This window comes from Schistocerca americana, chromosome 3 (genome assembly GCF_021461395.2).
Source record: "Schistocerca americana isolate TAMUIC-IGC-003095 chromosome 3, iqSchAmer2.1, whole genome shotgun sequence".
NCBI classification, from domain to species: Eukaryota; Metazoa; Arthropoda; class Insecta; order Orthoptera; family Acrididae; genus Schistocerca; species Schistocerca americana.
The window spans coordinates 525,099,993-525,114,411 of record NC_060121.1 but is presented as its reverse complement, the minus strand read 5'-3'; the positions used below and the strand labels follow the sequence as shown (position 1 = coordinate 525,114,411).

General features: G+C 37.5%; 1 protein-coding gene across 2 annotated transcripts in view; it reads right to left on the bottom strand.

Moving 5' to 3' along the window:
* LOC124607308 (dynein axonemal assembly factor 11) overlaps positions 1-14,199 on the bottom strand; it is a 206,582-nt gene extending 192,383 nt beyond the window's left edge. Inside the window, exons 1-2 of one of the 2 annotated variants that reach the window (XM_047139604.1) lie at positions 13,647-13,722; positions 3,061-3,180 (exon numbers count right to left, since the gene is read on the bottom strand). In XM_047139604.1, the coding sequence (XP_046995560.1) occupies positions 3,061-3,124 (64 nt within the window). In that variant the 5' untranslated portion in view covers positions 3,125-3,180; positions 13,647-13,722. Of the gene's footprint in view, positions 1-3,060; positions 3,181-13,646; positions 13,723-14,099 lie in introns of those variants that run through there. The other variant, XM_047139605.1, reaches the window with a different exon arrangement.
* Between the last annotated feature and the right edge of the window lie 220 nt (positions 14,200-14,419).

The following is a 14,419-nucleotide window of genomic DNA, read 5'->3' as shown; positions in this document are numbered from 1 at the left end:
AGCAGTTAGACTGGGATGAGGTGTACCGTGAACCTGATGCCAATTTAAAATATAATTTATTTCATGACACTTACGTAAATGCATTTGAAAACTGCTTCCCCAAGAAAATAGTTAAATATACTCATAAGAAACAATGTAACAAACCATGGCTTACTAAGGGTATAAAAATATCTTGTAACCGTCTATCTGACAGCAAGAAAGAGCAGTGACCCAGAAACTATCAAACATTATAAAAACTACTGTGCGATATTAAGAAAAGTTATTAAAAAATCCAGAAGTATGTGTATCATGTCTGAAATCAGCAACTCGAATAATAAAATTAAAACAATTTGGAATATTATTAAAAGAGAAACAGGTCAACCAAGAGCACAGGAAGACAGTATTACCACCAAATTGAATGAAAACTTTACGAACAAAATGTCAGAAGTTGAAAATATATTTAATAATCATTTTCTAAATGTTGTGGATATAATAGGATCCAGGAGTTCATTAGAAGATGCTAGGCAGTTAATGGAAGAGGCCATACCTATGCAATTTGATACAATTGAAATCTCACCCAGTTCTCCCTCTGAAATTAGGAAAATAATAAACTTGCTTAAAAGCAAAAACTCACATGGAATTGATGGCATTTCCAGCAAAATACTAAAAGCTTGTTCTCAACAGATAAGTAAGATTCTCAGCCACCTGTGTAATAGCTCTCTGGAACAGGGCATTTTCCCTGATAGACTGAAATATGCTATTGTTATACCTTTGCATAAAAAAGGGGATAGATCTGATGTCAACAATTACCGTCCAATCTCCCTTCTAACAGCTTTATCCAAAATTTTTGAGAAAGTAATGTATTCAAGAGTAGCTTCACATATCTGTAAAAATGAAGTACTAACAAAATGTCAGTTTGGTTTCCAGAAAGGTTTTTCAACAGAAAATGTCATATATGCTTTCACCAATCAAATTTTGAATGATCTGAACAAGCGAACACCACCCATTGGGATTTTTTGTGATCTCTCAAAGGCTTTTGATTGTGTAAATCATGAAATTCTGCTAGACAAGCTCAAGTATTGTGGCATGAGTGGGACAGTGCACAAATGGTTTAATTCGTATCTAACTGGAAGAGCGCAGAAAGTTGAAATAAGCAGTTCTCATAATATGCAAAGATCAGCACATTCCTCAAACTGGGGAACTATCAAGAATGGGGTTCCACAAGGGTCGGTCTTGGGCCCTTTGTTGGTCTTAATATATATTAATGACTTACCATTCTATATTCATGAAGAGGCAAAGTTAGATTTCTTTGCTGATGATACAAGTATAGTAATCACACCTGACAAACAAGAATTAACTGATGAAATTGTCAATAATGTCTTTCAGAAAATTACTAAGTGGTTCCTTGTAAACGGACTTTCTCTGAATTTTGATAAGACACAGTACATAACACATAACATACAGTTCCGTACAGTAAATAGTATGACACCATTAATAAATATAGACCTTAATTAGAAGCATATAGCTAAGGCAGAATATTCAAAATTTTTAGGTGTGTCCATTGATGAGAGATTAAATTGGAACACACACATTGATGATCTGCTGAAACGTTTGAGTTCAGCTACTTATGTAATAAGGGTCATTGCAAATTTTGGTGATAAACATCTTAGTAAATTAGCTTACTACGCCTATTTTCACTCATTGCTTGCATATGGCATCATATTTTGGGGTAATTCATCACTGAGGAATAAAGTATTTATTGCACAAAAGCCTGTAATCAGAATAATAGCTGGAGTCCACCCAAGATCATCCTGCATACATTTATTTAAGGATCTAGGGATATTCACAGTAGCTTCTCAGTATATATACTCTCTTATGAAATTTGTTATCAACAACCAAACCCAATTCAAAAGTAATAGCAGTGTGCATAACTACAATACTAGGAGAAAGGATGATCTTCACTATTCAAGATTAAATCTAACTTTGGCACAGAAAGGGGTGAATTATACTGCCACTAAAGTCTTTGGTCACTTACCAAATAGTATCAAAAGTCTGACAGATAACCAACAAGTATTGAAGAAGAAATTAAAAGAATTGCAATTATGTTGTTAAATTAACTTAATTATGTCATGTATTGGAAAATTTGACTCGTTCCACATCATTACGAAATATCGTATTCATGATCCATGGAACTAGTATTAATCTAATCTAATCTGCCACAACTGCCATAGCGACTACATTCAGGAATCAGTCATTCTTTTGTCCAAATATTTTTCTGTTCAATCCCTCGATGTGCAGGCACCATTTGATGACCTCCTCAGTTGTTGTGACTGCCTTTACTAGGAGAGCATTTGGATTCGCTATGTGGCATAGGACCAAAACATTCTGTATGTAAGACTGTGTTGTTTACATGTGACCCTGGGCCCTGTTCTTCAATTGTTTTTCCACTAACTGCATTTGTTGCTAGTTGACACCAAGTGGTTTCCTCAGTTCGGGTGGAATTCATCCCGGCTAACAAGTTTCTCTTCACTGTTCTCAAACCACAGCTGAGCAACGCTACCCAAGTGAAAGTACACATATGCCCCACACACCGTGTCAGCCCACCTGTTGTATTTAGAGACTCAGTCAAATCCTTTGAGCCATTTTGTCTGGTCCTGACCAGTGTCTCTGAAAAAGCTGATGAATGTCTGACTTGTAGCTGACTTTAATGCTGTTTTGAAACACAATGGTTTTTAGTTGGAGCAACATACTGCTTATATTCCAGTTCCTGTCTGTGTAGGCAATGGCTTTTATGTTGCCATATTCGAGCCACAATGACATCCATGTTTTGAAGCGACCTACCTCCTCACCAAACAATGTTATGTCGTAACCATAATCGAGACCAAGCCCAAAAGCAGGGTTGCCAAAGATGTCCAACGCCCAGAACTGGAAGCAAGTTTAAAGGTGCATCCACACAATACCTTTTTTCTGTTCAATTTTGTGCAGGCACATAAATTTCCAACAGTGCAGGTATGCATGCGCATTTGTGCATGCATAATTTCCTGGAAATAGAAGCCATGCATTTAGCACAATGCTTCCCACCTTCATTGAGAATCTTTGCGCTTCTTGGTGGGCAACAGGCAGCTGGGGTCCATGAGTGTTTCATTGTGTAGTTTGTTGAGGTTATGTGGTGAAGCCATTATTTACAATCATATCTGTTGACTGCAAAGGAAGCACACTTGAGTTTATAAATGATTACAGACAAAGAAAAGCCATATGGAATGCAGTTTCTAACTATTATTTGAATAAAAATTTAAGATGTAGTGCCCTGAGTATCAGGTATTAGGTAAAAGGTCTTCGATCATCTTTCTGTACAGAGTACAATACCGAAGATTGGAAATCAGATAACAGAGATGAATAATCCAGAAATTTATGAAAAGTGTGTATGAAAGCTGCTATGGTGACTTATGGCACAATAACCAAGGAGTTTGACACCTTAAGAAAAGTAATGATGGGACATGTGTAGCACTTCAACAAACTACTATAAATAGAAATAAAGGACATTGCTGATGCCAAAAAATACAAGCTGAAAAACACCACTTCCATTCCAGTGGATTTTGGCATCTATGAAATTCCCAAATTTGTTGAGTTTGAAGTATGTTAATCTACATGTAATCTTTCATGATTAAAGTTGTGTAAATAACTTTCTTAAGATATAAAATACAAATGACACTTTGAAAGTTAGTTAACCTTCACTTAATAACCAAGAACCTCTCTGCAGTATTTCACAGTTTCAGAAATAATCACTGGAGTGCTTTGTTTTCAAATGGGAAATAAATAGTTCAAACTGGTATATAAGTTGCCAGTTATTAGCTAATGAAATGTTATTTCCATTCTTAATCACAAAAGTGTTCCAAGCAAAATCTAAAATCTTACTGTGCCCTCCAGAATTTTTGCAAACAAAACATTGTCATCACTTTGTATTTCACGTATAACATTAAATATTCCAGATTATCAAACATTAAGAACATAAGAAACACTGGGAACCTTCCTGTAATCATAAATATTAAATAACAAATAACTACTAGTCGTTGAGTTTGAACTGGCGACCTGCGGAACACCAGTCAGTGATGCACGACTCAGCAATGCTAATTGCTATATCACATTGCATGCAGCACTGCTCGCAGGAAAATTGTCTTCCAGATCATTACTATACATAACATACAGCAAGGGTCTTAAAACACTTCCCTAAGGAATGCCTTAAGTTGCTTCTACTTCTGTCAAGGATAACATGCTGTGTTCTACCAACCAATAAATCCATCACCCAATACCAAGTTTAGTCCGATAGCCTGTATAGATGTATTTTCATTAATAAGTGTTCGAATTACACAGAGTCAAATGATATACTGCATCTACATGACTGCTTTCAGATGTCAAGTGAGAAAAGCAAAAGTTGGGTTTTGCAAGACCGATATCTTTGGAATACATGACAGCTAGCAAGAAGGAGTTCATTCTTGTCGAGACACGCCTAGCATTCAACTCAAAAACAAGGGTCATAATTAGTTATGGGAACAATGCTGCAGACTGTGTACCTTGTTGGAATACTATGAGCTACGCTGATCTTCTCGTCCCTTTCTGTACTGCTGGAAAGATCAAGTATGACATCAGAGCCTGTACTACAGGTGTCATTTGTTCCAATATGCCCACAACATGCAGCTGGTTGCATCCTGCTCTTTCAATAGGTGTTGGAACTGCCTCTTCAACATGTTAAATGAGACTTCTAGGCATAGTGAATGAGTGCACAAAATAACCGTTCTTATCCTTTGCTGCCATTTTCCTACTTGGTACCAGTACTAAAATGTTCTTTCTTTTCTTTGTTAGTGAACACCTGAAAACTCTCTTATTTAGATATATAATTAAGTCATCTCTATGAGCTATTGTACAATGTTATTTGCTCAAATATGTTATGTATGAACTCAATGGTTAGCATTAACTTTGTGATCATTGCATAGACAGTTTTTTCTAGTGAGTTTTAATTACTTCAAGTAGTGGCTTGGGCTTATTCTTATGAATTCAGTGAGAATACAGACATATTGTCACAAATTGTAGAATAGATCCACACAATCACAAATTTAGATGCAACAATACTAGTACCTGCAGCCATTGTCAAAGTTGCAATTACAAAAGTTGGATTTTCCAGCATTTATCATTCAAGGACACACTAAAATGCACTTCAAATGTCAGTTGCTAAAATGTTGCTGCAATGTTTGCTGAAAAATAATCACTGTCCACCACTGTACAAATGAAGCCTGTATGGTAGAATATGTCTCACCAAACTACGCAACAGTCATGGGTTATATGAATACTTCAAATGGGTCTTGTGGCTAAGAAAATTTCCAAATGAAATGCGTGCTAATTGTGCTCAGGTTCATATGGGTCTTATTGTATTGGTACAATCTACAGAACAGATCCACACCTTATAAAAATTTTGCAAAACTGATGAAACACACTAAATAAATCAAGACTGATGGAAGGAATTTGTAAATAGAATGAGATACATGTACTTCATTTAGCAGAAGAAATTAAAAACAAATTACATGTTCAAACAAACCTATTTCCTCCTTACAAGCTCTCATCAAAAAATTTGTTGGGTTTTTCTGGTCCTCAATCCCATGCATTGAATTGCTTCCAGTACACACCACAATTGGAGAGACAATACACAAACTTAAACTGTGAGGAAAGTGCATTTTGACACACTCCTAGGATAAAAATAAATGGATAGCAGAAACAGTGATGGACAATGTTTTTTTAATAATTTATTTTCTGCTCCTAACAAAATTTCATTTTTGACCACTGCACAGTCTTGTTTATCCGGAAACCTGGAACACTTACTTCCTCTTACACAGATGTTTTCAGAGATGTAGCAGGCAAATTAGTGTGTTCTCCTGACAGAGCAGAATTTAACCTGGAGTTACATTACTCTTTTCATCTGCCCATGAAGTAGCTTTAGCCCTTCAAAATAAATAAGCAAATGGAAATTGAAGCAAAAGTAGCATCATGGTTCAGTGAAAAAATTGAATACAAAGAATGGGCTTTTTCTACCATATTGTTGGCAAGAAAACAAAACAATTATGTAGTATTGGTAACTACAACCTGACTTTAAATCCCCCCGTCATTAATGGACATTCTACTCGAAAATCTGAACATTTGTTCAGCTACATAGAAAAGCTATCATTTTTTTGCCATCTAATTAGATGGCTACTCACATCTACATCTGAGCAAAGAATTTTGAGGAAACCATTTCACACGGTATTTCTATTGCATTGGAACGTCTTCACTGGAATTTAGTTGTATGCAAAGATATTTGACAATCTAATGCTAATTCTTAATAAGACATTAGAAATACTGTGATCACATGGTCTTCAGCTCAACCACAAAATATATTAAACAAATATTCACAAAATATATTGATTTCAGTGGCATATAACAATCAAATGACTAAACTGAAGCAAATCAGGATTTGATGATACACCACAAAATAAGAATTACAACTATTCAGAGGCAAAGCTAGATATTACACTTCATTCCAAACTTAGCTACAAGAAGCCACCCATTAAGAAACGCACTTCTTGTAGAATCTTTTACATGGACTAGCAACAAATGTACTTAAGGCAGGATTAGGCACTGTTTTGTTATATGAACTTACGAATGGCCAGGAATGCTCAATAGCATTCGCCAGCCATACATCAAAGGTTACTGAATAACAACACCCTAGATCGACAAGCATTAGCAATTTGCTGTAGGGTCTATAAAAATCCTTCTATTACTTATATGCACATAATTTTAGATTGGTAGTTGACCATAAGCCTCTTGCATAAATTTTGCTTCTGTAGAAATAATTACCTGTACTAGGCATTAATCTCATGGCGAACTGTTCTGATTATCACTGTAATTTCAACTTTGATGTCGAATTCAAACCAACGAAGTACGACACAAATGCAGACCTTTGCTTCCATGTGCCATTACCAAAAAACAACAAAAGCAGAGCTGAAGCACAAATAGCTGATGAGAATGTGATCAATATGTACTGTATCAGATAAGTGCCAGTACAAGCAGGTCATGTGTTTCATAAGACACAGAAACAATCAGATTTTGGGACTGTACAACTGCTTGAGGCAAGAAAGCACTTAGCTTATGGTGGCTTGTATCCAGCACATTCTAAGTATACATTAGTAGCTGACTGCTTTGTCATCACAATAACTGCACACCAGAAAGCAATTCTGAATGATCTACATGCAGCTCATGTACAAATCATTAAAATGAAGTGCACTGCTTGTTCCTTTATTTACATTACAAGTAAATTTAAATAAATTTCTCGAGCCATTCAGAAAAAATGCCGCAGACTAGAATGAGATAATCACCAGCACAGTTGTTCCTTGGGCACAGTGTACGTGTAACAATAGACCTAGTACAATCTACTGACATGCATACAAAGATAATGGAAAAACAGCATAACACATTCACGATTCATTCCGAGAATATTAACCTATGCAAGTATTCTATTTTCTCTCGATCAATCCACAAACAGGTAAAAGTATCAGAGGCAGACCCATCATAAGATTAGGTGAGGTTCATTATGAAAGGTGCAGGTCAAGAGACTTATTGATCAATCCCACTGTTACAATGAATGCAGTGGGGAATTGCATCCTTAGACCATCATATTCCATGTGAAGGATGAGCCACATAGAGTTGATTTTTATGGCAACAACTGAAAATCAACTTCAACAACATTACAGACAACATCACCAGAGTTGATTTTTACGGCAACACCTGTAAATCAACTTCAGCTTGTGGGCTTTGCTTGTGTGTTTTGTCTATTTTTGACAAAGGCCTTCTTGGCCAAAAACTTATTGTGTGATGGTCTTTTTGTTGTGCCTATCTGTGACTCAGCATCTCCACTATATGGTGAGTAACAACTATCCTTTTCATAATATTGTTACATTCCATCCTGGATTTTCCATTGTTTGATCAAAATTCAAATAACGTCATCAAGGACTTCATTTTGATTGTGATGAAGCCTTGCAAGCTGAGGTGAGGCTGTGGCTCCATCAACAAAGTCAACATTATACAGTGATGGTATCAACAAACTGGCCTCTCATTGGGAGAAATGTGTTTATTACATGGGTGAGTTCATTCCTGCTTCTCTCATTAATTCCCTGTACATCTTCTTATAATGTTAACGACTATCAAAATTCCCTGTTTGTTTGAGATCCCTTAGTGTAGTGTGGAGTTCCATTACTCTGATAATCCACTACCTATGTCGACTACTTCCTCTGACAGGGATCAGGCTACATGAAACTTATTCTTCAGAGTATTACAAAATCCTTTGTACATCTAATTTGTGTCTTGTCCCTAGATAGTTTCAGTCCAGTTTTTTGTCCTCTTTGTAATTTTTACAGATGCTCACATTTTGTTGACTAATAATGCTAACTTCTCCCTTATCCTGCCTTGTTTCCATCTTAAAGCTCTTACTTTTGTAGCTATAGCACTGTAATCTAGGATGATCAGAGATTGCTATTTGCAGGACTTCTGCAACACAATCACTATCAACAGTATTGGAGATAATGTTTCAATAATTTTACAGCACTGATTACTCACTCTCATAGGTGTTTTTATTATTATTTTCAACTTACACTGTAGTAATTCTTCTGTACACTCTTGTTTCGATTTTGATTCTTTATCTGTGTTGTGTTCTCCAAACATTACAATATTTTTCATTTCAAACTTCACTAACAGTTTTGTTAGTTTTACTAGCAATGTTGCAATGCTGTTTCTAGGAGATCTGCAAATGCAAACATTCCTTAATTCTTTGTCAATTATTTCAGAAATAATCCAGTGTCTTTCTTTGCATGCTGGAAGTTAATATAGCCTATTTACAATACCCTGTACCTTGCAGACCATCAGATTTCTTTTAATGCATACCCAGCAACACATCCATCTTAATGTTTTGACCTACAGAAATAATTAACTGCATCAAAATTGTTACTAGATTGCAGAATTCTACTTCATTTAGCTTATGCTCACTAACGCATGGTACATCTAGTTGTGTTTCACTCAGGAGCACTTCACTTCTAAGTTTTTGTGGTCCAAGTATTGACTGTTTTAGTACAAGACTTAAAGTTATTTTCCCTTTGTTGACAGCTGAGGTCTTGAAAACTGTTGTAGGTGGTGACTGTCAGTGCACAAGTTTTCCTTGCTATAATTCATCTGCTCTTCTTCATTGCTTGTGATATAAAAAAAATTACTAACAAGGGAACCTCCCCATCGCACCCACCTCAGATTTGGTTATAAGTTGGCACAGTGGATAGGCCTTGATAAACTGAACACAGATCAATTGAGAAAACAGGAAGAAGTTGTGTGGAACTGTGAAAAAATAAGCAAAATATACTAACTGAGTAGTCCATGGACCACATAGGCAACATCATGGAGAACGTGAGCTCAGGAGCGCCGTGGTCCCGTGGTGGCGTGAGCAGTTGCAGAATGAGAGGTCCTTGGTTCAGTCAGGTCTTCCCTCGAGTGAAAATTTTACTTTCTTTATTTTTGCATAGTTATTATCTGTCCGTTCGTTCATTGACGTCTCTGTTCACTGTAATAAGTTTAGTGTCTGTGTTTTGCGATCGCATCGCAAAACCATGCGATTAGTAGACGGAAGGACGTGCCTCTCCAATGGGAACCGAAAACATTTGATCGCAAGGTCATAGGTCAACCGATTCCTCCACAGGAAAACACATCTGATTTATTCTATACGACACTGGTGACGGCATGTGCGTCACATGAAAGGAATATGTTGTCGACCCGCCTAACTTGTACACTTGGCGAATGGGTAAAAAGATTCTTCTACCTTGCCCGATTTAGGTTTTCTTGTGGATGTGATAAACACTCCCAAAAAAGTGATGAAAACATAAGAGTTTGTCACATAAACTGAAAATAAAAAGTTAAACTTTTTCACTCGACGGAAGATTTGAACCAAGGACCTTTCGTTCCGCAGCTGCTCACGTTACCACGAGACCATGGCGCTCCTGTGTTCCCAGTGTCCTTGATGTTGCATATCTTGCCATGAACTACTCAGTTTGTATATTTTGCTTATTTTTTCACAGTTCCACACAACTTCTTCCTGTTTTCTCAATTGATCTGTGTTCAGTTTTTCAAGGCCTATCCACTGTGCCAACTTATAACTAAATCTGAGGGGGGTGCGATGGCGAGGTTCCCTTGTAAGCACTGTGGAAAACTGATCCCACTCTTGGTGAAGTCGTCATTGGTTTCCTTTCTCATTGTTTTCCTTTTCTAACTGGAGTTATTTGTAGCTGCTTTTCTGAACTCTAAACTCTTGAATTTCTATGTTTGAGTTTGATGATGAAGTTACCACACTTAATGCTGCACCAGTGGGTTCTATTGATGAATCAATTTCCTGGTTTCTACAGTGAGCTGATTCAGCTGTTACGTGTAACTATGCACTCATAATGTGTGAATATATGAATGAAATTTTCCGGAGGAAAGGAATCCACCAAGCATCTGCTATTTTTACAAAAATACCACCATAAATTTTTGAAACCAGTCTGCTAATAAATTCCATAAAAATCATAGTTGCTTGGTGGAGTTTCTTCCAAAAGAAAATGAATTCTGCAGCTGCAGACCAATCAGCCAGCAAGTGGAAAAGCATAGATTATGTAATAGATTTTTGGAGTAAAATTGATAGTCATTTAAATAAAATTAGAAAAGCTTATAATACCATGTATACTACAAGGACTTATACTGTATTTCCTCCCTTATTTCAGAAAACTGGTACACCTGCAGATGGGAATATAATTTTCCCGAAACTGGTCATGTGTATAATAAAACAAGGTCACAGCTGAAACAGATATCTTCAATCTCATCATTAGAGAAAAGGCCTGATTGAATCTTGTCACACTGCTCTTCAATCCCTCACTGCAAGTCTGTATTTGTGTATGCTTACAGTACCCTTCTTGTACATATGCAGATGTGTTCTGATGACAAGAGCTATTCTTGCAATCCTGCAAACTACACCACTGGCCATTAAAATTGCTACACCAAGAAGAAATGCAGATGATAAACAGGTATTCACTGGACAAATATATTAACTAGAACTGACATGTGATTACATTTTCACGCAATTTGGGTGCATAGATCTTGAGAAATCAGTATCCAGAACAACCACCTCTGGCCGTAATAGCGGCCTTCATATGCCTGGGCATTGAGTCAAACAGAGCTTGGATGGCGTGTACAGGTACAGCTGCCCATGCAGCTTCAACACGATACCACAGTTCATCAAGAGTAGTGACTGGCGTATTGTGACGAGCCAGTTGCTCGGCCGCCATTGACCAGACGTTTTCAATTGGTGAGAGATCTGGAGAATGTGCTAGCCAGGGCAGCAGTCGAACATTTTCTGTATCCAGAAAGGCCTGTACAGGACCTACAACATGCGATTGTGCATTATCCTCCTGAAATGTAGGGTTTCGCAGGGATCGAATGAAGGGTAGAGCCACAGGTCGTAACATATTTGAAATGTAAAGTCCACTGTTCAAAGTGTCGTCAATGCGAACAAGAGGTGACCGAGATGTGTAACCAATGGCACCTCATACCATTACACCGGGCAATACGCCAGTATGGCGATGACAAATACACACTTCCAATGTGCGCTCACCGCGATGTCACCAATCATGGATGCGACCATCATGATGCTGTAAACAGAACCTGGATTCATCTGAAAAGATGACATTTTGCCATTCGTGCACCCAGGTTCATCGTTGAGTACACCATCGCAGGCGCTCCTGTCTGTGATGCAGCGTCACGGGTAACCGCAGCCATGGTCTTCGAGCTGATAGTCCATGCTGCTGCAAACGTTGTCAAACTGTTCGTGAAGATGGCTGTTGTCTTGCAAACGTCCCCATCTGTTGACTCAGGGATCGAGATGTGGCTGCACAGTCTGTTATAGCCATGCGGGTAAGATGCCTGTCATCTCAACTGCTAGTGTTACGAGGCCATTGTGACCCAGCACGGCATTCCGCATTACCCTCCTGAGCCCACCGATTCCATATTCTGCTAACAGTTATTGGACATCGACCAACGTGAGCAGCAATGTCGCGATACGATAAACCAAAATCACGATAGGCTACAATCCGACCTTTATCAAAGTCAGAAACATGATGGTACGCATTTCTCCTCCTTACACGAGGCACCCCAAAAATGTTTCACCAGGCAACGCCGGTCAACTGCAGTTTGTGTATGAGAAATCGGTTGGAAACTTTCCTCATGTCACCACGTTGTAGGCGTCGCCACCAGCGCCAACCATGTGTGAATGCTCTGAAAAGCTAATCATTTGCATATCACAGCATCTTCTTCCTGTCAGTTAAATTTCGCGTCTGTAGCACGTCACCTTCGTGGTGTAGCAATTTTAATGGCCAGTAGTGTAATAGTTATTACCTTAGATATGACACTCACAACTACGAGTCCCCCCATGTCAAGCAAGCAAAAAACAACTTATATTCAAAGACATGCGATCCACTTTGGTGTTATTCTGTATACTGTATTGCCAACATTTATAAAGAGGTTGGCAAAGGAAGTGACTTTTAGAGCAGGGTTAAAATAATTTCTTATTGAGAAGGGATACTACTATGTAAATGAATATGTCAGCTTACACAAATACTATGTATTCATTTTAATTGTAGATTACTTCTTAACCTGTTAACAGAGGTGCAATCTCTGCTTTGTTTGTCTTTGCATAAGAATGCTCCTACTGTTGATTTTCTGCTTTCTCTGTTTCAGGTTCAGTCCAAAACATCTCAGAGACGGGATTGGTTGCAAGATTGTCATGGATGGCCTTGTACTGTGGCAAGTGATTGTGCATTATACTTTTCAGCAGTGTAATGTAATGTGTTCATGTGTTAAAATTTTTCAGGTGTGTATTAACGTATGTCTACGCTTTATGTTTGAGTTATAGCATTGATTTTTATTTCTTGTGAATATAGTAATCTGCTTGTTGACTATCTACATGTGGTTTCCTTAAAAATCATGTACCGAGCGGGGTGGCTAAGCCAAGGTTAATGCACTGGACTCGCATTCGGGAGGATCTGGGTTCGTTCCCCCATCCAGATTGGGAGTGTCCACTGTTGTTATGATGAATGATGGGGTATTTCACTCGATTAGCCAACGGTCAACTTCCTTTCCGTAATTTGTACGACACGCCCACCAAAGTTGCGCTGAATGATGTAAGGACGAATAAAAAATAATAATAACGACCGAGAATGAATGAAATTTTACAACTGAATCATTCTTTGCATTATTACGTTGCCAAAGGCGCGCAATAGCACTGGTAATCTAAAATAAACATTTAATGAAGCAGATTGTAGCACTGTGATCGACGATGTTCAACGATATTTTGTGGCATTGCTTGGCAGCTTTTTAGTATAATTCTACATTTGAGTGACCTAATTCTAAAACGCATTAACATTTAACCTATATTTTAACAAAGATAGCAAATAACTGCAATACCGGTACTAATGTTAAAGCAGTTTTAAAATCGTTATTGACTGTACTGTGAAATGAACTAAACAGAAAGACAGCCGTACTTAAAACGAGAGGTGAAATTAATCAGTCACATAAGAACTTACATAGAGGTCCCTGTAATATATAATGACAAAGACTCGATTTACATGCAATATGAATAAAATAGTGTCAGTGGCGGATTTTGTGTGGGTTATTTTTTTCTTTAGGTGTTGTGTTTCCCGTATTTTCCAGGTAAATCTCAACGATCTTCTGTTAATTACTACGTCTTATAAGACATCACGTCAGGAGACATCGGCACTGACGTTTTGGAGTTTTATTTTTGAACCCAGTTTTCGTAACGATTTTGCACTGGTACATAGAGAGCAGAACCGTCCGTGAATAGGCAATAAGATCTCAATTTTCACAGTTATAAGTTACTGTTAGAAACGGCAAAACGTTTCATTGTTTTTGTGAATGAGGAACATGGCACAGTGTTGTAAACTAGTAGAATGACGAACTAATTTATCTCAACTCTGTTGCTAGTTACTACAGTTTTAAATATTGTTACTAGTACTTACTTCTAACCATTTCTTTAAGTTTGAAACAAACCGAAGGAGTAAAATATTTCCTTTCTTTTTAAAAATGTACGCTTTCTGAGCACGATACCCTAGAGAAATTGAGGTCGTTACTTAGCAGCGGAAATCAACAACTGCATTATGAAGCAAAAAATAACCACGAGGCCATTGATTCCCCTGTTCATATAACGTAATTTAACATTTATTCATTACGTGCTACTATACTGAATTATAATACTTTCTTAGACCATAAGGCTTACTGTCATTCTTGTCACATAGAAAGTAATGAGTTGTGAAAATTGCTTTTTTAAAACACGGGCCCG